Consider the following 27,520-nt stretch of genomic DNA (forward strand, 5'->3'; position numbering starts at 1 on the left):
TTTTATTAACATATTTTGTGTCATTTAATCACCAACATTAACAACATAATGAAACATTAGAACAAATGTTAACATTATTTAACATAACATTTTCAATACAGAATACAATAGTTAAAATATATACTGGTATTACAAAGATAAAATTGTATTTATAAACACTATTTACAATTGATCAATATATTTCTTGGTTTATAACATTTAAATAATTGAATAACATGATTTATGTAATACAATATATCTATATATATCTATACATATCAATTCGTAACACAATTGCCACAAAATGGGAACATCTCGGCCATTTTTTATCGAAAACAACTTCGGGTGTAGTTCAAAATACACACTGTATCTAGACTTTATGTCAGATGTATGCCAGTGTTTAAGTAGGAGTTGTAAAATTAATACTAATTATATTAATTAATTAATTGTAGCATTTTAATGTATAATTTGTATTACTAAATATTAATAAATTGACTCCCAGTGAAGAGTATTATTGCATAAATTAGTAAAAATTCTAGGAGTAAAGTCCTTAGGCTTAACTGCTACATTGAAATTACCATCGGATCTACATTGTACTTGCAGCGTAGTTAAATGTAAAGAAATCTGACATTGTTAACCGTCAATATACATCCAGGGTTGTGTTTTCGATGATAAATGATTGAGTGCCACACCATTCTCTCAGATAAATAAAGGGCAAAACTCTAGGATTAAATTAGCCAGAGTGATGGGGCTTGCTAGGCATATCATTATTATTAATAGTACATATATTATTATTATTATAATTATAATTATTATGTAATTATGTGCAATATCACTCTGTACACGTTTACCAAGTTTCATGAAAAAAATTTCAGTGGTATTAAAAAAACAGACATTATGCACGGTTTCGTACATCAACATTTACGTTTATCTTTGAAAAACAGAAAGACTAGCCTTATAACATAAAGCCATAATAAAATCTTTGTATGACGTCAGATTCTGATTTTAACCTGCACAGCCAAAAAACATACCATGTACCATAGAACACCATCACGTGTACCATAGAAAAAAACAAATAATATTTTCTTCACAGAAGATACCGGTAGCAGATTTTACCAATGGCAATTAGAAAGAAAGCACCGTTAGTGTATAAGGGTCCATACATTTAGAAAAATTAACTTCTCCCTGTTTATGACATATTTCTTGACTCAGATCATAATTTATTAAGTTCTAGAAAATTCTATTCATTTGCTTAACATAGATTTTGGTTTATGTTTTTTTTTATTCATTTTGATAGCTAAAAACCTATCCAGCTGATGACTCTGAACATGGAATCAGTTTGATGATGCTTAAATTTGAGTTTCAAAATTAAAATGCCACTTCTATGGGCTGGTTTTGTCCAGTTACAAACATATATAAAACAAAGTTAAACTCATGGCACAAAAACAACACTGTAAAGACAGAGATACAACAATATAACAGTTGTATTCCTTCATTAACCCTACAACCTAACTGTCACAAGTAATGAGAATATGTTTTTACAGAAATAACATTACAAACACTGATTTTACATGAAGTTATAGTCCATCACTAAAGTACAATTGGTGTTCATAGAATTAATCAAATTTTTGGTGCTGATCTGTCATTGGTTTTGGTCTGGCGCAGTGCTACAGTGGCAAACATTGGGTTGTTACGGTAACTGAAAAACACAAATATTTTAAATGTAAAATAATAATAAAAATATTTAAAATGTAATTAAAAGGGTTTAGAAGTTGACCAAATCTATGTCCCATTTAACATTGAAAATATTTTAATTCAAATTTTAACTTTAAAGACAATGTGTTATTGTATTAACTTGATTAGAAAAGCACATACTTGACGGTTTCCTCGATCTCCCCGGGCGGGGCTGGAGGTGGCTGGCTGACCTGTTGGCGGGAAGGGCTGGCGTGTCCAGGGATCCCAGAAGTTGATGTGCGGCTACTTGGGCTGCGCTGCTGAGAGAGATGTGACATAGAAGTTGGTGCATTAGGGTGTTTCATTCCTGGGGGAGGATTAAATGGAGGAGGGACAGGAGGTTGTGGGGCAGAAGTCGGTTTATGCATGGGTGAGGCCATTATGCTTCTTGCTGTGTGAGCAGGAGTTGTTTTGGTGTTTGTGTTGTTGGACTGGCCTGGGATGGGAGGAGGGGGTGGTGGGGGAGGGGGTGGGGGAACAGCATTGTTGCCGGGGAGAGGGGCAGGGTTGGAGGGAGGGGTCATACGTGGTATACTTGAGGTGTGTGTTGGGAGTGTGTATGATCGAGTGTGAAATGGTTGGACCGGGGCGGCGGGCGTGGACATGCTCGGAGGTCCGTGGAATTGAGGGGGAGGGATCGGGACCTGGCTGCTGCTAAAGTGCCGGCTATGAACGGGGGTAGTACTCTGGCTGCGGTCCTGAATGGGCCTTCCATACGAGGTGTAGACAGAGTCTGGCGATATATCTCTCTCTGAATACAGGCCATGCAGCTAAAACAAAAAAATGCAATCATGGTTAGTGAAAACTAGCAGCCACGTAATGTACACATACATAATATTGACTAAAACTGATTGCCATGCTCCTTCAAGTGTTTAACATATTGCAGAACTTTTTTCATGCATATATTGACGTGATTAGCATTGAAGCATGTAACATGTACGTTTTATTAACATTTTTTTAAGTTAAACATCGCATTTAGAATATCACCATGCAGTAAAATCAAATCAGCTTTTATTATTTTGATTATTTCTTAAAATCAGCAAAAATCACCAAGCAGGGTCTAATAAAAAATACACCCCAACAATAATTGCATGCAGCAGGCCGAAGATGGATACACATGCATTGATAAATACATTGGGTATGGGATGTCAAAATAGAAATAATAAATGATCATTGGAAGTTTTTGGGAGAAAAAGTCTTGATACACAATACAGAAGATGTTAGTGCTACTAGATAATATAGATACATGTAGATATGATTGGCAGAATATTTAAACATATCATCTATGTGTTGGTTTAACTCATGCAGCAGATCGAGGGCTTAGAGACGACAATGATATCCTTTAATGATTATGGCCTTTCATAGCAGAAGTGTGGATGACAAATTGTGTTTGTGTATTACAATTTCTGCATTTTTTACTGACTTGGACTGAAATTATAAAAAGAAAATGAAAACAAAATCAGACCAATTTTTTAGCTGTTCGCTGTTACTGAAGTCAGTCCTGCTGGGTAGAAATCGGTCCAGACCAGCAAATTGTAAGTTTTTAGAAGCCCTACTTAAGTCAGCATGGATGTAACTCCATATACAAATAGAAGAACAATGGATGAATATCAAGCTATCTAGCAATCATGAAAAAACACTAATGAATTGTCAAAGGCTCCAGGACTTGAATTCAAATCATACGATCTACTGTTCCAAAACACAAGACTTAGATGATTCTTTCTGGACTTGTCCATTGTCTTGCATCCCAAGTCTCACTTTGTACTGGAACAACTTGCAGAAGACAACAAAAAATCTCCATTTAACACTGCTGAATCTGAAAATGCTTAAAATTTCAGGAAATACAGGCTGAAAATTAGATAACAATAAATATCAAGATCATGCCAAATATATGAATACTGGTTTGTTTGACCATACAAAAGAACGTGTAAATCGGGTCATGTTCAACATTAGAATACTCAGGCATGTTTTGGCATACAAGGTAACGTTGAGATCAAGATCATGCTGAAAATTAGAACATGTGTTTGCACAATAGAAAACAGATCATGCTGGACAGTTGTATCTGAAATGAAATAGGAAATTTCAGCATAAACTGGAATAACCATTTGGGAAGAAAATAACAACAAACAACATTTTTTTTTATTTTTTATTATGTTAGGAGGACGGAAATAGCAAGTTTATGGTTCTTCTCATGATTGGTAGTGCATTGTTATGCTGTGTCATCATAGGTCACTTGACAATATACAAGTTCAACAGGAGAATGACAATATGTCATGCCATACTAGTGTCAGTCTGGTCATCACACAGGTGGCAATATCAGTCAGGGGTGGAGATTTTTTAATGTAATTACGAGAGATGATCCAAAATTACCTAGACTGGCGTGCTCAAAAATATAAAAAAAATCAGTGTAGCAATATAATAAAAAATTATATAACCTTTTAACCTGCAATGTATTTACTATCATTTCATGTAAATCCGGAATGTGTTGTCCTTTAATCTAAATGGCCCCTTTTAATACCATGGTAACAGGCTGCCAGCACAGTTCACTGTGCAATTAAGATATCTTTAATGTTACTGTAATTGTGTATATAATATCATAAACACACTTATTACTTATATTATTATATATAAAAAATCACCACCCCGACCACTACTGCCACTTATGCCTCAACACTATTACACAGTAACTCCACAGGAGAATGACAATAATTGTTTGTCATGCCACACTTAGGGCATTTTGTCCCTGTACCTGGTGACTGGTGTATATTTGGGCGGGGATATGTTGGTATGTGTTGTCAAATTCAGCTGGCTGGAGGGGGTGGGGTGGGGAGGGGTAGTGGGAACAGACGGGAACTGCGCTATAAAACGCGCTGGGCGGTGCGTCTGCCTGAAACCATACACCACCATTGTCCGTACACAGGTAAAGATTTGCATTTTAATATATACTGGGTAACACTGTACATAGGATAATTAAATTGAAACCAAAAAAGGTTTGAAATTATTACATTTAAACAATTAGGATTAAAACAAAATATTTTTACACAAAAATTATACATAATTGGTTCAGTGATTCGCAAAATGAAACTAAATTTTACGCAAAAAATATTTACAACTTTAGCTGCCGAGGGTGAGCTTATGTGAAAGTTCTGGATGTCAAACAAATGTATTTTCCTAGTTACCTTGTCCTTTTTGATGTACTTCAAGTTATAAATCAAAATATTTTTATTAAAAATAATTTCTTTTCATTTTTTTAAGCTCTCTTTCATTGCAATATATTTTTATGATATCTAGGAATTCATATTAACGACGGTTCTTAAGAACTGTGAATAAATAAAAGTGCAAATAACTAATCCATCCAAAAACATACACTGTTGGATTTACCTCCCTTTACTTTACATAAAATATGCTGACAAAAGATCAGGAAATTAAAACTTGTTCATACCACAGGGGCTGGAGACGTATGGGGGGAGCCTTCATACAAGGACTTGGGCCGGCGAATATTTCCCGGTATATCGTGCTCATACTCCCGTGGGTAATCCGACAGGGACCGACTGTCCAACCTTTCTCCAACACTCATGGCTCTGTGGCTCGGTCTGCAATGTAAAATACTATTATATGGACTATTATTGTTTGTAACATAAAAATCGCTGTATACTACTGATACAATTAATATACATTTTACATTTTAACAAAAGTTTTACTTCAATTGCTATTTATAAAAATTGCAAAGAGTTTTAAACACTGATCTAATCTTAATGCGTTTTAAATATAATTTTATACCCAAATTTTCAGACTGGAAAATATATCTAACATTTTTTAATGCAAGCTATTCATTCTAGTGTGACTTACGTTAGCGGTTTAAAATCAGGACTAGCCCTACCACTGGAGAGTGGTTTTGTAAAAGACAATGGAAACCAACCCATCCTGAAATGCAGATTGATGAAATCAATTATCATATTATTATTTAAAATAAAAGGCATTCTATGAGTATCAAACATAAACTGCTTAAACTACCCATCAAAGGTAACTTACCCGGTACCATGATTCTTGTTTCATGATCACAAGTTATGGCTTAGACAAACCAACAAACTTAAGTACTGGTAACAGTTTTAAAGATCAACAGGGGAAGTAATAAACAGATTTTAAAAAGGCAGCAGAGTTAGAGGAGTTCTTTCCCTTCTTCTATTTTGATGTTTGGATAATGTTTTCCCTCTGTGTGGAAATGTAATGGCGATACTGTAATTCCTCTGACTTCCCCATCAGTTGATATCTGCAACTTAACGATAATCTTTTCATCATTAAATCATGATTAAGCTTACTTAGTTAAGGTATTATCGTACCTCTGTGTGGAATTGTTATGGCCATACTGCCATCCTTCAGACTTCTCCCCCATCAATGTAATTATGTCTCCATCGGTAAATGACATCTGGTTGTCCACTCCCGCAGTAAATGAAAACACAGCCTGTACACGCATATCACCTGGTGGGACAGGGCCTGCTGTTCTTGGGGGTAAGGTCTGGCCTGAATAGAGATGGAAATATGCACATCAAATTTCATTTCAGCAGTAAAATCGAAGGACATAAGGTTGTCTGGCAAAAGTTTTACGTCGAGAAAATCAATATGTTTTTTTGTGTTATCTACACGATATGATTACTGTTAAAGATCGACAAACAAAAACAGCCAATTACTTTGCATCTGTTTCTCATTGATTACACAGTGAAAAGTGAAAGTAAAGTTATTTCCACCATGCGTATCTTATGATATATCACTACAATTTATAAAATTTCAAAACAACTGTCGTCTGCATTTCACACTGCTAGTTCATTGAACTACAGCTACTTACTGCCATCAAAGTGTCCATACTGACTGTACAAGTCTTGGGAACTCTGTGACCTCATGAACCCGTTGCCTAGTGACTGTGTGTCTCTATGGAGAAAACCGTTGCCTTGGAAACCAGGACCTCCATTCATTGGTTCAAAGCCCTCATGCTAAAAATACAAAGCAGTGCATCATGCATATTAGCTGTCATTTTTTAAATGATTTCATATTGTGTTTCAAGAACTCTTGAATACTCAGGGTATAATTTCACTCTCAAAGAGAAGCAAGTCGAGGGTGAGGTGGTATAGTGGAATAGGTGTCCACCTCTCAATAATATCCAAAAAATATGTGCTGCAAGTCTTGCATCTATAAAACAAGAATCCAAGATATTTTGTTTTTTCAGTTGCTAATATTTAAAAAAAACACACACAACTGACATGGTGACCTAGAACATCTTAGAAATGCAAAATATTTTAAGTGATGTGTCTAACTGTTCTAGTTTGGGTGAAACAGCATCACTCTTTGGTGTCAAAAATGTAATGAAACAATATTCTGTTGATTTGATTGACAACCAGGCTTTGCTGAGTGATTTTGAAACAATCTCATAGTATTCAAACAATAAAAACAATAAACTCACCATATAGTCCGCTATAACCTGTTCAGCAGAAGGGGGTAGTGTGTGTGGATGTGAACTGATGTCCTCCCACTCTGGAAGGCCCCGGTATAAGTCTACCCCATGTCGGTGCCCAGCTTGGTGGAGATGGGACACGGCACATAGTCGTTGTAGCACAAAACAGTGGCATCGTCGCTCTTCTAGTAACGCCTGAATTTGTACATAAATATACTGATAACATATAACAACTTCCAATCTCCTGGCTTATTTTAAACCATTAGAATTTATTTTAGAATGATTGTGAAGAAAGTTATATTAATATACACTAAGATACTCTCATTTGGCAAGATGTCTCGCCCCTTGGGCGAGAGTGTGGTCTTGAGTTTTTGGAGAACCTGGAGAAAACCCACTTTTCTGGCTTGATGCCCGCCAGCCAAACTCACATGCGTGTAGGCCGGGAGTCCGACCTGGTTGGCCTTAGTTCGAAACATTGCACTAACAGGACAACAGTTCCTGGCTCAGTTAAGATGATTTAATTTATGTCTAAATGTTAAAAAATTTGGTCATATTTTAGTTCATTATTTTGTTATTTTACTGTTCCCTGATCTTGCAGACTTACACATAGAAGATATTGAAATATGACTTTGATATCTGTATTTGACTTCTTGTAATAATTGTTATTCTGTCAGCAAAATGTTCATAAATATTCATGACAGTGGGCTCTACATTATCATAAGAAATTAAGTGAGCTTTTAGCATAGTTCTCAATATTGTTTATAAAATGCTTAAGGGTTTATTACAACTTAGATACATTTTGAAAAACTGTTATTACAATGGGAATGTAGACTTTTTGGTGGATTTTAAGATAAACTTAAAGATTAAAATTTCCAAAACAACAGGGAAATTAAAATGGATATTGTAAACATATAGCATATCTACGTAAATGTCAATGCATAATACACTTATGTATTGTGAGAGATAAACAGTACGTGAAGATTTTAGCTACATTTAATTCTTATACCTCTTAATTTATATTTTTTATCAAATTCACCTGATATTTCTTCCTCTTGATAAATAATGTAATACAAGTGCTACAATTTATTGTCGGATGATTTTCTCTTTTTTTTTCCATATAACTACAGTTTTCTATAGAAAATCCCGCCCTTCCCACGCATGTTTATAGTTAATGACCAGAAATACATCGAGAAGAAAGATGACACCTTAAAAATCATAGACATTTAATGATCTTAATGTCAACAATGCTACAAAGAGGATTCTATTCCAAAATATAATGGAATATAAAATCAGATGATGCTTATGTACAATCATTAGCTGTTCATGTTGCATAAGACTTATTTAACTAATATGGATTGAAGAAATATTCAGAAGAAAAGATGGCACCTTGAAATTAATTTATCTTAATATTACTATTAGCCCTACATGAAAGGTTCTCATACAATTGTAAGGGAAAACGGAAAAAAAGAATTTTATCAAATGTTTGCTATTAATAAATGAGCACTTTTCATATTGTCAGAAGACAGAACTCAACGATGCTATCGGCTTTATAAGAAAACCACAAGTGGATCCCAAAACTCATATGCTATATTTAGCATAAATAAAATCTAACTCAACAATTATTAAAGCTAGAGTTATGGGTCCTGTTTCACATTGGGGTGCATTGGATCTGGTAACATGTGTACCAAGTTTCATGTGAACATCTTAAATGGATTTTGTATTATTGCCAAGGAAAAAGTCTTTGCACAAAGTTGATGACACAAATGCTATCACAATACCTTGTTTGTTTGTTTTTAAATTGAATTGTTTGATGTACATTGAATATACAGTCATTTTTAATTAAGGTGTACAAAAATGTCTCACTGACTTGATAAGAAATCGAAAATAATTTCATTGTAATCTTAAAACAGGTTACATATCATTACCAGTAGTCAAGACACATAGACTGGCTCACACCGCATGTTACTTACAGACTTAAGGCCCTGTATTCTGAACTGGTCTAATTTGTCTTGGCACTTTCCTAAACTCCGCATGTACTGAAATTCACAAAACATCATATAGTTAAAATTGATTGACAAAATCCCTAAAATATGTCTCTATCAAAACAATAAAATATAAAAACATAACAAGAGATGCAGCGCGCATTGTCAGCATGTTGGGAAATTCCATCGCATGTCTGCCTCAGCTAAATAATAAAACTGTTTTAAGAATGAGTGACAGGAATTTGTCTCCTTAAAAATATTATTTCTTGTGTTAAGACTAATATATAAATAGGTATGAGCTGAACATGACGATGCAAGGAGCCATTTCTATGAAAAACAGTTAAACTCAATACTATTCCATACAAGTGCGAAATTTGTACTTTGTTTTATTTTGTCTGTCTTCTGGGTAGAAACCATTGTTTATACCGGTATCCATTATCAGGGGTGATGAGAAAGTTCCCCAGGTGGGAATCGAAACCCACAACCTGTTAGGTGAGAGGCAGACACAAATAAAAAAAGTTGTATTTGGTAAGAATATTAATAATAATTACCTGAGCTTCTTTTTCGTTGTCGTAAACAAGTTTGTTCTTCGTTTTCTTTCTGAACTTCTTCAGAGATTCGCAGGCCTTGTTGTATGGGGACAAGACGACCTTGTGACCCTGTACATATTTTCGGGCATCTGACTGAAAATGGAAGACCAAGAGAGAATTGTGTAAGTCTTGAAAACCTTTTATGATGTTTGTACTTAAACTATGAACCTTCGAGAAATTCAAGCTTTGTTGTAGGGGCATGAAGACAAGATTGTTACCCTGAAAATACTACCTGGCATCCGACTGACAGCAGGATCATGTAACATAAGGGAACATAATTAAGACATGCGACCATTGGTGAAATTTAAATCTAAATTAAGCCTATATAATGTGAAATGTTGATATACTGTGAAATAGTATGAAATGATGTGAAAAAGTACGAAATAGAATGAAATGGTGTGAAATAGTATGAAATTTTGTGAATTATGTGAAATAGTATGAAATGGTGAAATAGTATGAAATGGTGTTAAATATTGTGAAATGGTATAAAATGGAATGATATACTATGAAATAGTAAGATATGTGGAATTACTGTAATAGTATGAAATGGTGTGAACTTACGTATGGAATGGTGTGAAATAGTTTGAAATGACATGAAATTCTGTAAAATAGTATAAAATGATGTGAAATAGTGTGAAAGAGCTCATATAAACTTTTACTATGTACACCGTTTGATAGAGGTTATATTAAAGGCTTTAACGGAGTACTGAAGACTCAACGTGGGTATGCGATATGCAGAAACTCAAAATTAAACATGTTTGGTTTGCATAAACTCAAAATGTTTTAAAATTATTTGTTTTGCACTCAATGGATTTCGGTAGAAAATGAAGAAATATAAGGTATTCAAGTGGTGAGGGTGTTGTTTGTACATGTATATATATATTCAGCTGTTTCACTGCTTAATGCACACCAGTTCATGCATATGCATAAGTTTAAAACAAGTCTCAATCTAATTGCAATCACAGCTTAAAATAATCAAAACGATTAAAGGCAACTTTACCCACAGTCATACAAGTATATATTTTACAATTGTTTCAGGTAAATTATTCGTAAAACTCATCACTTCATTTTATCAATTATCTTAGATAAAAGTCTTAAGCACTAAGATTAAGTGAAATAACATGCAAATTGCTATAATCATTGATTTTTAGCTTCTTTTTGTTTTACTTATATAAAGGGTGTATACTTTTCTAATGAAACTGATAACCATCTAAAAAGTTTCACGCAAATGTAGACAAATCCTCAAAAAAATGAAATTTGTTTGTCTGATTCAGAAATGAAGTGAATTATTAACTTTACCAATATACACTTTAATAAATTAATAAAACAATGTCCAATATTTGGGCAATTCAATGTCAAGTAAAATCAAATATTTGCACACAGATATCACTATCATTTCCTTTCACCTGAAAATATGAAGTAGTCGGTACTCTTAGCAGTGAATTAGTTGAAATTCTTACAAAACTAAGATATCAGAACTATAAACCTCCCACGATAATAAAAGGCCATCACCCCTGACAACCCAGTGACAAGGGTGGAGTTGTCTTATAGTCATGTTTATGGGTGTTTTTGTTTGTTCAGGAATTAAATCATCCCAAATACCTAATACAGGCAAATAAACAGAAAGTATGAGTCAAATACTGGGTGAAGAAAATTGCCGCAATAATAGAGTTCTTGCATGTGTATAATACCTTCTACTTGATAACAAAATGATCAAGTTATATTTCATTTTATTTACACAATGAAGCATTAATAGATCACTTTCACTATCCTTGTCTTAAGAAAAATAATAAGGGAGTATTATTTACAAAGATAAAAGCTCTTATAACTTTTCAACAAGTTTATTGACAGTACTGTTTACATTATCAATTTATTGCATTTAATTATTTATTTTTAATTTATTACATTTATTTATCTTTCCCTCATATATTACATACTAATTCAGAAATGAGTATGTTTTATATCACGCCTCCAATATGAATGAAACCATGACTGGTGTGACCGCATATTTTTCCATATTGGGTCACTAAATTATATCGTACCAATAAGGCCTCGATTTTATGACGGTAAAGTTGGAAGGTAGTTGGTAGTTGGGGATTCGAATATTCAACTACTGACTGATTAGTAGTTGAACATTCGCGAATAATCGACTGGAAATGGACGAATATCCGACTGGCGAATATATACGAATAAAAGTAAATTAAAATAGTGTTTGTCGCAAAGATATATATGTGTACATGCAAAAAGAAACATTTGGCGAATAATTTTCCCATATGTGACATTTAAAACCATATATATAGACATAATCTGAATCCCCAACTACTGACTGGTTTTGCAGTTGAACATTCGCGAATAATCGACTGGAAATGGTCGAATATCCGACTGGCGAATATATACGAATAAAAGTAAATTAAAACAGTGTTTGTCGCAAAGATACATATGTGTACATGCAAAAAGAAACATTTGGCGATTAATTTTACCATATGTGACATTTAAAACCATATATATAGACATAATCTGAATCCCCAACTACTGACTGGTTTTGCAGTTGAACATTCGCGAATAATCGACTGGAAATGGTCGAATATCCGACTGGCGAATATATACGAATAAAAGTGAATTAAAACAGTGTTTGTCGAATCCCCAACCGGCAACTAGCAGGTAGTTGAATATTCGAATCCCCAACTGGCAACTGGTAAGTAGTTGAATATTCGAATCCCCAACTACCAACTACCTTCCAACTTTACCGTCATCTCGATTTTCAAATTCTGATGAATAAATGAAACATTTCTCATATATTGATAAATGGAAACAGGTTGTCCATGTGACATTTATGTCACAGGGTTAGTCGGTGACCTAATATGGGATATACGGGTCACAGGAAACCATATTTGGTTTCAGCTTCGCTCTCAACCAATATGGTTCGTTTGCCACATATATCCCATATTGGATCATCTATTTAAACCCCGTAATGACCAGTGATATACAGAAATTAGGAAAGTGAAGTGATTCAAGTTGGGAAATAACTGAAGATGTTTTATGAATATGGCCCCTATATCTTGCCTTTCATCATTGTATATATTGGCAACATTGTTTATTAAAAATGTTCAAGAATTCTGTCCCATTAAAATCACTATTTATTTTTTCGATTGTTTTTTCAGCAGTTACTGCTAGAATTTAGCAAGTCAGTCCTCAAACTGCAGAAATAAAATATACAGAAGAAGACTAGCTCATCCCCCTACCCCCACCCCCCTACCTGTTTATAAGATTATCTGAACCCATGTCCACTATGAAAAAATATGTCAAAATGATGTTGGATGTTTTGTCCAACATGTCAAAATGATTGGGAATGTATTAATCACCTAGTAAAAATGGCATGGGATGTTTTGACCATGGGATGTTTTGACCATGGGATGTTTTGTCCTTCATTCAAATTATTTCACATCGGATGACTTACATTTGCTTTCTTGAAGTCTTTTTCCAGCTTTTGCTCCAGAGGAAGAATGAGGTCGGTGAATAAAGCCTTCGTCTGGAAAAATATAATCAACAACATATCAATCTTTTCTGTCATGAAAGATTTTAATAACATCGTAGTTATGATCGCAAAATTATTTGCTTTAATTACGATTCAATAGTGCAATGTGTTTGAAAATTCTATATAGAGTTGGTTCATAAAAGTGTGGTTAATTAAAGCCATTTAACACTTCTTGTGTAAGACACATTGTATGCATGTTCTTATCAAGCAAAAATATCAAAGAAATCTATTTTCTATGCATCCTTTTCTGAAGAAAAATGACACCAAACTAATGAATTTGCACAATATTGCCTAAGTAGCTTGTAACAGCTGGTAGTCAATACATATGCATTGTTAAATCATTCTGTTGCAGATTAATACACCCTCGCACATAAAAGTTATGAATGTTTGCTGAGCTATTTCAAATTTGTTTTACATATCTGTGCAAATCTAGGCTTGTTTCAAGCACTAATGCAAGCTACATGCTTTGTCTGTTAGCTATGTGAGGTACAAAGCCTTGATTATCTTTCTATTGAGAGCTACAGGTCTCAATTGTTTTCTATGTGAGCTACAGGCCGCAATTGTTTTCTATGTGAGCTACAGGCCTCTATTGTTTTTTATGTGAGCAACAGGCCTAGATTGTTTTATATGTGAGCAACAGGCCTAGATTGTTTTCTATGTGAGCTACAGGCCTCTATTGTTTTATATGTGAGCAACAGGCCTAGATTGTTTTATATGTGAGCTACAGGCCTGGATTGTTACTTATGTAAGCTTCATGCCTCTTTTCCTTTCTAAGCCTCATTTATTTTATATGTGAATTAAAAGCCTTGTTGTTTTCTATGTGAGCTACAGGCCTCTATTGTTTTATATGTGAGCAACAGGCCTAGATTGTTTTATATGTGAGCTACAGGCCTGGATTGTTACTTATGTAAGCTTCATGCCTCTTTTCCTTTCTATGCCTCATTTATTTTATTTGTGAATTAAAAGCCTTGTTTTTTTCTATGTCAGCTACAGGCCTTGATTGTTTCTATGCGAGCTACAGGCCTTGTGGTTTTCTATGTGAGCTACAGGCCTTGTTTTATATGTGAGTTATAGGCCTTGTTGTTTTCTATGTCAGCTACAGGTCTTGATTGTTTCTATGCGAGCTACAGGCCTTGTGGTTTTCTATGTGAGCTACAGGCCTTGTTTTATATGTGAGTTATATGCCTTGTTGTTTTCTAAATGAACTACAGGTCTTGTTGTTTTCTATGTGCGCTACAGGCATTGTTGTTTTCTATGTGAGCTACAGGCATTAATTGCTTTCTATGTGAGATTTAGGCCTTGTTGTTTTCAATGTGGGCTACAGGCCTTGGTTGTTTTCTATGTGAGCTACATGCCTGTTGTTTCTTATGTGAGCTATAGACATTGTTGTTTTCTATGTGAGCTTTAGGTCTTGTTGTTTTCTATGTGAGATTTAGGCCTTGTTGTTTTCAATGTGGGCTACAGGCCTTGGTTGTTTTCTATGTGAGCTACATGCCTGTTGTTTCTTATGTGAGCTATAGACATTGTTGTTTTCTATGTGAGCTTTAGGTCTTGTTGTTTTCTATGTGAGCTAAAAGCCTTGATTGCTTTCTATGTGAGCTACAGGCCTTGATTGTTTTTATGTGAGCTACAATCCTTGTTGTTTTCTATGTGAGCTATAGGCCTTGTGTTTTCTATGTGAGCTCAAGGCCTTGTGTTTTCTATGTGAGCTCAAGGCCTTGTGTTTTCTATGTGTGCTATAGGCCTTGTTGTTTTCTATGTGAGCTACAGGCCTTGATTGTTTTCTATGTGAGCTCAAGGCCTTGTTGTTAACTATGTGAGCTAAATGCCTTATGGTTTTCTATGTGAGCTACAGGCTTTGTTGTTTTCTATGTGAGCTACATGCCTTGATTGTTTTCTATGTGAGCTACAGGCCTTGATTGTTTTCTATGTGAGCTACCACTACACTTGGTTGTTTTCTATGACAGCTACAGGCCTTGATTGTTTTCTATGTGAGCTACAGGCCTTGATTGTTTTCTATGTGAGCTACCACTACACTTGATTGTTTTCTATGTGAGCTACAGGCCTTGATTGTTTTCTATGTGAGCTACCACTACACTTGATTGTTTTCTATGTGAGCTACCACTACACTTGATTGTTTTCTATGTGAGCTACAGGCCTTGATTGTTTTCTATGTGAGCTACCACTACACTTGATTGTTTTCTATGTGAGCTACCACTACACTTGATTGTTTTCTATGACAGCTACAGATCCTTTTTGTTTTCTCTGTGAGTTTCAGGTTATGACTGTTTCTAAATAGAGATACGAGCAACAACTAATTTTACTTTAATGAAATACACAACATGTGCTCATTTTATGGCCTTAATTGTTTTTTTTATATGATTATGAGCCTTGTTTTATGATTGAGCTATGAGCCTTGATTTTAAACTTGAACATGAGTTTTATGAGAGCCTTGATTGTTTTTCTCTTATACATGAGTTAGAGCCCTTGATTGTTTTCTCTGACACTCACACTGTCCTCCAGTCTGGCCTGAAGTTCCTTCTGAGCCTCTGCTATCTGGAGTATGGCCTCACCTGAAAATAATAGACGTGTTTAATAACATTTTGTTATATGCAGAAACTTGAAAAGAAAAGAAGTGATACTAAAGAGTCACTCTCTTAACTACCCATGTATTCTTACAAGCTGGCGTTTTTAAAACTAAACTTTCAGGGATGCAAAATAGTCTATATCGTTTCTTTTTTTACCATCCTTACATGTTTAATTCCTCATGCATTTAATATAAGAAACACTTTAAAAGGAGTTGATGCCCTGATAAACAATAGTATATCAGCATGACTTAACATCTATGAATAAATCAACCCCTGTGTTGTTGTCAATTATTTACTGTTCACAATCAACTGTTCTCTGCATTCCAGAACCCTCAAGTGATATGGAATTATATCCACAGCTCTATGATCAATGGCACAACCTTGAAATTCATACCCTGATGGATCATTACATCACAAACTGTTTAATGGTGACAGTGTTTAAAAAAAGCTAAAAAGCAGTAAGATGAAATAAAGCTGCACTCTCACAAATTGATTGTCTTGACAATTTTTTGTCTTGGAATGTGCCAATTTTTGCCTTAATGTCTGGAAATCAGTGATGTAAGACTGCTGAAAAAAGAGCAGATTACAGTTTTCATACTTACATTGGAAAGTTGATGTTTTATAGCTAAAAGTGTTACTAATGCTTTAAGAAAAATTAAAATTTTCGGCTGTTTCCAAACAATTGAGATGTGTTCTATTGTGGGTAATCTTTTATGACTGCAGTTAAGGCGTTGATGCCAAAATCAGCTGATTCTGTGACAATATAAATAAAAAAGGGTCAAAACTGTCAATCTGTGAGAGTGTAGCTTTAAGCCAAGATAAGGATACAGAACTAGAAATCAATGGGATTACTGAGGAATAAGTCCTTTTTCAGGCAAGGGCTCTACAAGATGCTGCCAAATCTCTTCAGCTAGTTAAGTCCTTTATTCTGCATTATGAGCTTGCTGGCATATATATATATATATATATATATATATATATATATATATATATATATATATATATATATATATATATATATATATATATATATATATATATAACTTATCCTCATTCCTGCTTTTACATTTAGCAGTGAGTATGGTAGTTTGTATTTAGTTTAGTCCTAAAAAACAATTCGTTCAGGTTACCCGATGAAATAGGTGCCGACACTACCGTTTTTATAGTCAATTGATAAAACAAAACAAAAACTCTGTTTTTTCATGTGTTTATTGATATGTAGTTTAAAACCTTTAAGGCTTTTATACAGAAAATTACTTTAACACAATTCTCCAATGATCACAATTATTTTCTTATATAAAGCCTAATAAAAATAAAAAAGCCTACCTACCCTACCTGTTTTTGAAAAGGATGTAACCCTAACAAAACCATTTTTATTTTTTGACCTTATATATTTTATATACTAAAAATAATTAGCTTGATTGTGAAGAAATCTGATCGCTAATAAAATCACTCTCAAATCTGTTTCCTTGGTAGTCAGACCTGAGATGAAATGAGAAAGTTCTGGGTGTGGGGATTGAACTCACAACCCATGGGGTGAGAGGCAGTTTAAGTTTGACTTAATTGTTTTGCATGAGGATGTTTTAAATTATATCATAAAGACACTTGTAATTCTGAGAGTATAAAGTCAACTAGAAACATGTGTTTTTACTCCTGTCATTTGTGTTCATGTTTAAGAATAGTAAATAAACAAACATGTTCTAAGCATCATACATGAATTCTACATTAATTCAACGTCAAACTCAGTGTGGTTTTCGATTAGAGACTGAGTTGAAACTATCAAACACCAGTTGTGACTTTGAATACTCATTATACAAGCAAACCTCATCTGCCCAACGATCCCCAAAATGTATATATATTGTCAATTTAAATAACTTACTTAACTTAAATAAAATGTTATTATTTAACATTTTGTCTAGTCTTATTGTATGCTTTGGGAAAAACACAACCAATTATTATTATTAAACTGTTCAGTACAGGCGCAGATAAAGTTAGAATGTTTGAAGCTGGGGCAACAGCTTGGAGGAGCAACATATGGCGTCTATCCCCTTCCAAGGAGTCAAATATATAGGCTCTCAATGGGGAACAAGTGTTGAATGGGACCTCCCCATGACAACTTTTTGTATAAAATGTTACATTTTGGTGTTTTCTTCACATATATTTCTACCACACTGACATGGAAAGTTCACTTACCAGATAACTTAAGAGGAAATTGGGGGGGGGGGATTTGCTTATAAGGCTGGGGGGATTGCATATGGGGAAATGGGGGTGGGGGTTGCATATGGGAAAATGGGGGCTGGGGGTTTGCGCATGCAGGATGCTTAAATCATGCTTGATTATATATTGCCAATATGTTTGGTCAGTCCTTTTAAAGTCTAGAATCCATCTCCGACTTCTTCATTACAATGTTCAATGTTTCAGCAATGTATAATTAAACCTAACTGAACCACACCAAGGTCAAGGTTTAAAGCTGCTGGGCAGTAAACTTCAAAGGAGACATCTCAATTAGCATCATGATAGACATTTATGATAGGTTAATTAATGTTTTCATTAATTTTATTGTCAATTATTACACCCATGCTGTAGATTTGTTTTCATTTGTCATACAAAACCTACTTACGAAGATAGACTTTATATAAATTTAGTTACAGTACAAAATCAAATGAATTTAACAAAGTAAAGCCATTAGAGCCAGATTTTTGTTGTTGAAATTAACAAGATAATATTTGCTTAAATAACTCATTGTGTTTTTTTCATGGGTTATATACTTAGGGAAATATTGTTAACAAATTGTGTTAATGAATGTCAATTAATGAGAAACACAGATGACACAAAATGCCACTTCACACATCTTGTTCATTTCTCAACTATTGTACAACATTTGTTGCACTCTCTCACTCACAGCATGAGAACAAGACCCACAGTGATGATGTAGACTAAAACAATACATGGTTGTCTGGTTAGAGCAGTGGTTAGTGCACTTGCTTCTCACCTAGGCGACCCGGTTTGATTACTGGCCCCGGCCTTTGCGAGTTTGGTTTGTGGTCACCAAGGCAGACAAATGGGTTTCTCCCGGGTACTCGGGTTTCCCCCACAACACAAGACCACACTTTCATATAACATCTTGCCAACTTGTTCCACAATTGTTGTAAAATAGATATGTCTAAACTAATACAAAAGGTTACCATTACATGTAAGTGTTCTGTGAGGCTCCTGCCTCTGCCAATCAGTCTGCTGGACAGATTCACATTAAAACTAAAATTCCACTAAGTTGATTACAACTGCCGACCACCTTCCATAAGTAATGAAATAAAGGCCAAATTTCCGTTAAGTCATGAATCAGTTTAATTAAGTGATTTATTTAGAAGCCCACACATGCACACTGCATTGACTGGTAAAAAGGAATTCAAAAGGCATTTCGCGCTGAATACTAAGAAAGTTTAACAAACTTTAAGCATTATTTTTTGTGTTCTAAAAAAAAACTAACTATTATTTAAAAGTATTGTGACCTGTACAAAATATAAGAACAGCATTTGAACAAGCATATAATATCTGCTGTTATTGAACAATTTAGAAAAGCAGCATTTTGGGGGGAAACATTTTTCTATCTGTTGGACTTGGGAGAAGGATTAGTTTGTTATTTTCCCAGGCTGTGCTTATATTGGCATTGGTCGTAATCTAATTGTCATAACTTATCAAGGTATATGTTCAATTATAATTATACCTCTTTCAAAGTAACAAATATTTTAAAATTAAAAACAACTAATGAATTAAAAAACAATGATATGAGCAAATATTTCAGAATCAGTCCTATTGTATTTTATAGCATTTCTTGGTAACGGCAGAAAAAAAGTATTGATTGCCATGGTAACATTTCTGCTCTATATAAAGAGGAGACACAAAACACAGGTTTGCAATTGATTGGAATATTGATCTAACAGTAATGTCAGAAGTGGAAATAGTATCATGTGTCATTTTGTGTAAAATATATACAAAATATGTTATTGGAACCTTGTTTGAAAGCTTATTTGAAAGTATGAAAATTATGATTATAAAATGAGCGAACACTACATCCTTCGCTACGCTCACTCTGCCAATTCTTATTCATTAAGAATTTTCTTCATGTCATCTAACTATTACCTGGACCGTATTTATAATCTTTAGTCAGTTCCTAACTTAAGTCAATTTCTTAAAATTTTCGAAGTCAAATTAAAAGAAGTATAAGGGTTTTTAACATTGAAGTATAATGGACTTTCAAAAAGTCCAATGAAAATTATGAATTTCAGAAATTATTTATTTTTCATATTATATGACCAATGAAAGAGCTAAATTTGAAAGTGACTTAAGTATGGAAATGCTTTATGAATACCAGCCTAGGGCTCTTAAACCAATTAAATGCTAATTTGTCCATCCTTGACAGGCGGATAAATACATCCATACAATCAATCATGGGCTATGTTTAATCTCAGAGGAGGGAGGTCAAGTTTATGTGGGTTTTTATCCAACTCAATGGGTCTTCCTAGGAAATCTTTGATGTAATTTAAATCATGATTGGGGACAAAGCGCTGTTGGAAGCTGTCATTGTGCATGCTAAATATATATGGATTGAAAATGTTTATTTGATTTTTTCTTCAACTTGCCATACCATATTTACAAGATAGATCACATAGCTTTTAAAATGCGGATTATAAGACTTTTGAAAACCTGTCTTTTTAACTCAGAGAACATCAGCTTCTATCTTTCATGTTATAAAATAATAACTAATCATGGTATACAGTCAATAGATTTATAGATCATGTTTTTCTTGTTCCAAGCCTACTTTATAACTAACAAGGAGAAAGACAGGAAAAAAATGGTTCAGAGTAAAGAAGTGACTCTACAAGTTGTCTTCATTTACAAACCCTCAAACACAAAGTTTGAGTTAATAAACCGTAAATCCACAAATAAGTTGACAACAGTCATAAAAAATAAAGAATGTTGTAAATAGTCATATATCAATGTTGTAACATTGGGCCAAAAAATTATTTACCCTACTCCATTATTTTTATTTGATGTATTTTTTTAGAATGATTCCTTTTTTAAGTCAAAATGATTATGATGAGAAACATTTTCATGACATTATTTGTATGGTGTGAAAAGTATGTCTTATTTTGTTAAACAGCTACATTTATGGTGTTGTTTTTCCAACATGTTAAGCGCAGAAATGGCTTCAGTTTTTATATCAAAAATATAAAAAAGACAAAACCCCACACTCCCTACATTTTTTTTAAAAATACGCCTATGAAACTAAAGGTTCATTTTTAATGGCCTAAAGGCTTTAAAGGGGCTATACACCGTATGATGAAATGGCGAAAAAAAAGAAAATTGTTGAAAACTGACATAAACTTGGTATCGATGTGTACAATGCATTGAAACTAACTAACTGAAGTACCACATAGGTCTCTGAACAGATTTTTTTTTCACATTTTGGATTGTTTTTCACAATTATGATATCAAAGAGTAAAACATTTTATTAAATAATTGTCCTGAGATTCGTTACAGAAAAAAACTTTTCTTGGTACCAATCTGGTGTATAGTCACTTAAATAAGGCATAAACCCAACTTTACCTACGAAATAGGAACCCTATCAGTATCATAGCTCCTTGGTAAAAAAGTAATATAAATATATACATGTATAATAAAAAAATAAAAATAAAAATATATATTTTGAGGTGTGTGCGTTTAATTTAAAACCTTTAAAACTGTATACAAAAGACTACTTTATAACCATTCCCAAATGCTGACAATAACGTTCTGACTTAAAGCTGTCTAAAAAAATTAAAAATCCTACCTACACTACCTGTTTATGAAAAGGATGTAACCCTAACCAAACGATTTTTTGGCCTTAGGCTGCTGGTAGTTTTGATAAATGATCAAGTACTTTTTTGTTACTAGTTTCTTAATTGCTATGGCGAGAACCAGGCCTGTGTCTTTACTTTGACTAATTTCTGTTATTTATCAAACCTGACAAAACATTTACCCATCCCTAATATATGACAACTGTATATTAATTTAGTAAAGCGCAGATCGCCAAAAAAACCCATAATCTATTGAAACTGCCCAACAAGTTTTTATTAACACCGAGCACTTAATATGACTGATATATTATGAGTTTTGACTCATTAAATGACATGTATCCATCACTTACTATATCATTACAGTAAATCAGAGCATTCAAGTATGTGAATTTCTTTAGAATTCATGAACATTTTGAAAACTAAGAATGGTCAAGGTTGGAGCATGACTTTTAAGGTAAAAAAAACATTGTTTCAAAATTAGTTTGGTCAAGGCTTGAACATGTCTTTCCCCATATGGTCGTGGTCAGTATTATATTGGTTAACGAGTCATACATTCTTCAATTCAATTATCAAATAGTTGCCCTTATATATTGCAGACAAAATGTGACAGAAAATGGGTATATAACCTTTGTAAAACAAGAATGGAAAGCTATATGGATGTGGTCTTATACCAGCATTCTTAAACCAGCATTCCTATACCAGCAATCTCTAACCAGCATACTGGTATGTGTTCATACCTATCTCTTCCGTTCCCCCACGGCAAATCTTCGCTGCGGACCCCACGCGACCCAGGGCTTCATTGTATGCATTTGCTGCTGAGGACGCAACTGAAATATATAGGGAATGATATATCAAGAGAAATTATGACAAATACTATTATAATTATCATTATCATTGCCAACTCACATTAAAGCATGGCAGGTCATTCTTTTCTAAATAAAAATGTTTTTAAGCTGTGCCCGTCTTATGCTGAATTATGGTTTGGTAAAGCAAAGATGAACAATAACTATCAAACAGCTTCTTTTGCTTGCAGTTGTTTTGTGGTTCTTACACCCCTCCCCCAAGCCAATCGATTTTACTTGGTCATTTTTTACCGGAATATTGGTTATCTAATAATATTGATTATGTGACTCTGTGTTCAATGTACCATTGCGACTCTGTGTTCCATGTACCATCCGCAGGACAACCCAAGTACTCCTAAAATGCCCCTGAATATCTCATACCAAAAAGGGCCAGGTTTCTACCTCACTTCTATGGGTACAAAATTTAAAACAGAGCTATTAGATTAAACAGGAAGATTTTGAAAATATGTCTTCCTTTATACCAGTTTTTGTAATGAAATAAAAACAGACGCCCTTAACTTTTATTCTTCCTGCAGGTGTACAATGCAAATATAAAAACATGGTGATGGCTATTCTTTGTGAAACACTCTAATAAACCCAGCAAAATATTTTCCTCATAGTCATTGTAATAATATATTATACCCATGACCTCCACATTATTGACGTTATTATGAAACTTAAGACAAATAAAGTGCATCAAAACTGTGAGGAATGACTTATTTAATCCGCTGATATTAAAAGCAAACATTGCTTAAGCCAATTTTTCAATTTGTCCGGACTCCATGTTGACCAAGCTGCAATTTATTTCTACATATATCAGTTTCTAATCGCAGGAGGGATGATAACATTATACGTCAAAATGATCTCATTCCCCCATTTTACAAAGATGAATATTGTATATTTTAGATTGCAGACAGACATTTCCAAATAAGGACGATAATGACTTTGACAACATAAACTTTTTCATGATCACAAATGGTTTTGAAGTCATCCCACTTTTATTCAACTTTCTGAATCATATAAACTTTTCATTTCTCAAACTTCTAGGTACTAGACAACCAATATTTTGACAAGATAAACTTTTTAATGATGATTACAAGTGGTCTTCCTTCTTCTATTTAACTTTCTGAATCATAACTTTTCATTTCTCAAATTTAAAGGGACTAGACAACAGATGGTTCCAAAATTGTATTTGTCCCAAAATTGTATTTGTCCCAAAATTGTATTTGTCCCAAAATTGTATTTGTCAATTTTGGGACCATCTGTTGTCTAGTCCCCTTAAATATGAGAACTGACTAAAGATTATAACTCATAATACATCATTTTATATGATTAAAAGAATATTTTGTCGCTGTCTCAGCTGAGTTCACCCGTTTAAAAATAGAGCATCATAAAATGGCTTACCAGTTTATAGTGCGTTTATTTAGCTTGTAAAAGTCATGTGAATAGTACAGACGCATATACTGATTTTTGTTTTTTCTTAATTTACTGGGATTTACATGGTAGACAAACCCAGTAAATTTTGATTTGGAAAAATACACAAAAACTGCGAAAGATACATGTGTTGTAAGCAATGCGATACATTAGTAGGTAAGATTCAATGCTTTGTATACAAAGATCATAATTATGTAAGTTTTTGACAATTTTCTTCTTTTCTTGCAATGGTATCATCTGGTGTCTAGTCCCTTTAAAGAAGTCTCTGTGTATAGCTGTAACATCCTTAAATTGTTACTTCTGCCTAAAGATATACAGTACTAATGTATTTGTCTTTTAAACCAGTATTAAAAAAATTGTAAATGTCACTGTGCTGTGTTTTTCATTTTATCAGACAGGCAGCTTTATACATACATTAACAAACAGTTAAGTATTTTTTTATCAGAATATAAATATTTACTCATATCACTTTGAGAACATAAAAGCATGATTTAATATTAATAAAAAATGCCATCTCTGTTATTTAAGAGAAAGCAAACAGAAAGTTAAAATGCATTCCTATGCTCTTTTTAATCAAACTTATTTCAAGCCAGATTTATTTTCTGCTTTGAGCCAACAATAACACTAGTGAGGCAGATGTATTTTAAATGACTTGTATATATTCCAAAGAACTCCTATATTAACTGAAGCTAAAATATGTAGCACCAACTTGTTCCATACATATTAAGTTATTGTTTATTTTTGCTAAATTAAACCAACAATTTGGTACAAGATGGGCACAGGCCGGCTGCTGATTGTATGGTTCAGTAAAGCAATTATAAGTAACTTATCAGTCTTGGCTTGAATGCCTCTTCAACCAGTCAGAGTGCATTAAAGGAAATTTTGCAATTTTTTCTTCAGAGACTTAATTGTTAATTAAATCAGAATCCGGCTGGTTATCCAATTGGCAGGGGCATGAGTGTATAAGCATTAAATAAGACTTAACTGAAGCAACTCATACAGTCTAACATTAAAGGCTGGCCTTAACTGATGGTCAAGATCACTACAGTTCAACTAGATTGATTGCTGGTCCATTAGTTGGACATTTGATTGTTGGTCTGTTAGACCAGAGTCCGTATTACAACAGAGTTTGGTTGCTGGTCTGTTTGACCGCAGTTTGATCCATTTTTCACAGCAACGTTTCCAGTTGACATAGAATACTAGTAGTTATAGGCAGACCATGGAGGTATTTATAGGTTACCTTGCAGAGATTTGTAATAGGCCTTGCCAGTCAAGAGAATCTGCCGGACTCCAGAATTGAAGTTTTCAGCAAGGTTCTGAAACATTTTAAAATAATTGTATCAAACATGCACATAAATAAATATGTCGGAAAAATGAGCCGAGATTAAGATTTGACCTATTAATGTATTTTTGTGAAATTTGGGGCCAGGTCTTTCAAATATCTTCAAATACCAGTGTAAAAAAGAATCAAGTTCTTAGAAACTGTATGCTTTTATATGGGGCCAGGTCCTTGAAATATCTTCAAGGAAAATGTTTGTGTCAACATAAGAATTTTCCTCAGGGAGAGAAAATAATATTGTAATATCATACATGTCATCATCACTGTAAACAAGTATAGTATCAAATGACTTCACTGGTGTTTCCCTGAAAATATTGGATGTCTGACATTTCAGCAATGTTTATACAATCATCAGGTGATGGCATCCCTGTCTCTTCATTCAAAGTTATGAAAATGTTATAGGCATACTTCTAGTACCAAGTGTTAATGTATTAATACATTTAAAGAGAAGATGTGTCAGCAGAAATCATTGACTATGCCATAAGTTATTAAATATATAGAAAGGGTGTAGTCCAGATACAATAGCTTTTATAATGCACACTAACTCCCAATTAAGATGTTCCACAATTAATGCAATTGTTTTAATTTACCGAAAAGGATAAATAAATATTGAAAACAATGATTCTTATGAAGGATTCAGTGTTTAATTTGAAAAAAAGGCGCAGAAAACATGCTATTTCGACCTTATTCTGAGATGATAGTTGAATTAAATCCAACGATTGTATTTTCATTACATAGGCCCATAAATATGATGACATTTAGATAGCATATATATATACCTATGACACCATCAGTTGGTGATTATAATGAGTAATATAGGTATTTATCTATTGTTGTTATCATCAGTGTTTCAATTCTTAGACTTCCTCATTGTTTAACCTGTCATCACATCCTAGTCACAAAAATATTATAGTACAGTTCAACCTGTCCTGCACGAGAACACAGTGGTCCGAGGTCAGGTGTGCTATAAAGGGTACTCTTGGAATGAGCCAACATCTTTTATAATATCCTGACACGTTCTGGTTATGATTAATTTATATTAGTTGTATTTCTATCAAGACCAGTCAAAGTATGAACTAAGGCTTTTCTTCGGGGTAACATTAATATCCTCACTCGCACATCGTCAACCCACAGTACCACGGCACGATCTTCGAATTGTTTTATCAGGCGGCAATGACCAATTCTTTAAATAACAATGATCTGAATTCAACTATAAGCACTCACTCAATAATACGATTACCTTTTTATATACGGTCATACGAAAAGAAGTCAGATATTGACTTAAGGCTCAGCATCAGCCTCATCGCCAGCTCGCTAAAATCAATTAAGACTTACCTTATAAATCGCCTCCGTTAATTTGTGTATTTCGTCCGTTCCCGAGTTCATTTTAACACATTTATATCCGTTAACATTTAACGAAATACTAAACAATCTATGCACTTAAAATGAATCAAATCGTTCGCATACTCCGGTCATTACAAACAGTGTATCATCACTAGACGCGACTGATTAACAGCGGACTTTTCAACTGTAACATCAAACGAGCTGTACCCAGGTACTGCACAGGTGATAGATATATACGTCATAGACAAGTTGCCTCCCTTAGTAACGAAATCAATACGCGGCTACGGGCGTGGCTTACAAAGATGCGACGAGCGACAATGTTATCTCTGATAAGTTGTCATTTTCATTCATCGAATGCATCATCATTATTCGATATTTTCATGTAAATTAGCAGCATTTGGTCAAATTAACATGAGATTGGTTTAAATTGTTAGTTACATATTTACTTTCAGATCGGCATTTTTTTGCAATACCGGCACGCGATTTTTTTACCTGGAGCTGCAACAAAATACCATTGTAAAAAAGACTCCAGTTCTTAGAAACTGTATGCATGTATATATCAATATAAAACGCTTAAACATGCGATTGCTGTTTGATAGAAGCAACAAAAGTTGCAAGAAGGTTAATATGGAGTGTTAAATATAGTATATCATGACGCGGCGGTGTCATCTATGCGCGCATGGAAAATTGCCAACACGGTCACGTGTAAACACGTCGGTCACATTTGAGCCCTTACGGAGTTTTCAAAATAGTTCTTTGAAACGATTTGATTACATAATTTCTTCAAGACTAAAATATTTTTCTGTTAACCACCAGAATACTGCACACATTCCGTTATGTTTTTTTGCTGGTGTTGTAGTGATCTCGGTG

The 27,520-nt window shown here is 33.9% G+C and overlaps 1 protein-coding gene across 6 annotated transcripts; it reads right to left on the bottom strand.

Annotated features, from left to right (window-relative positions):
* On the bottom strand, positions 1-26,868 carry LOC128224834 (brain-specific angiogenesis inhibitor 1-associated protein 2-like). Of its 6 annotated transcripts, none has more exons than XM_052934916.1 (15): positions 26,642-26,868; positions 25,208-25,283; positions 22,429-22,518; positions 15,778-15,839; positions 13,189-13,260; positions 9,693-9,824; positions 9,130-9,195; positions 7,169-7,354; positions 6,557-6,701; positions 6,054-6,234; positions 5,563-5,637; positions 5,156-5,306; positions 4,893-4,910; positions 1,855-2,483; positions 1-1,678 (listed from the first exon to the last, which is right to left on the bottom strand). In XM_052934916.1, the coding sequence occupies exons 1-15, from the start codon at positions 26,690-26,692 to the stop codon at positions 1,600-1,602; spliced, it is 2,013 nt and encodes a 670-aa protein (XP_052790876.1). In that variant the 5' UTR covers positions 26,693-26,868; the 3' UTR covers positions 1-1,599. The 6 variants fall into 6 exon arrangements, with proteins under 6 accessions (XP_052790876.1, XP_052790897.1, XP_052790892.1 ...); XM_052934937.1 differs by having other exon boundaries at positions 1,855-1,970; positions 26,642-26,867; XM_052934932.1 differs by having other exon boundaries at positions 1,855-1,973; positions 26,642-26,867.
* Between the last annotated feature and the right edge of the window lie 652 nt (positions 26,869-27,520).

Source organism: Mya arenaria, chromosome 2 (assembly GCF_026914265.1).
Source record: "Mya arenaria isolate MELC-2E11 chromosome 2, ASM2691426v1".
In the NCBI taxonomy this organism is placed as follows: Eukaryota; Metazoa; Mollusca; class Bivalvia; order Myida; family Myidae; genus Mya; species Mya arenaria.

Bases quoted from the DNA above. Each gene is read 5' to 3' on its own strand.
- LOC128224834 (XM_052934916.1), bottom strand. From the start codon at position 26,692: ATGAACTCGGGAACGGACGAAATACACAAATTAACGGAGGCGATTTAT. The intron at 15,840-22,428 runs GTATGAACACAT...TATTATTTTCAG, and splicing joins TGGGGGAACGGAAGAGATAG to GTGAGGCCATACTCCAGATA. The intron at 6,702-7,168 runs GTGAGTTTATTG...TTGTATTTTTAG, and splicing joins AGGTTATAGCGGACTATATG to CATGAGGGCTTTGAACCAAT.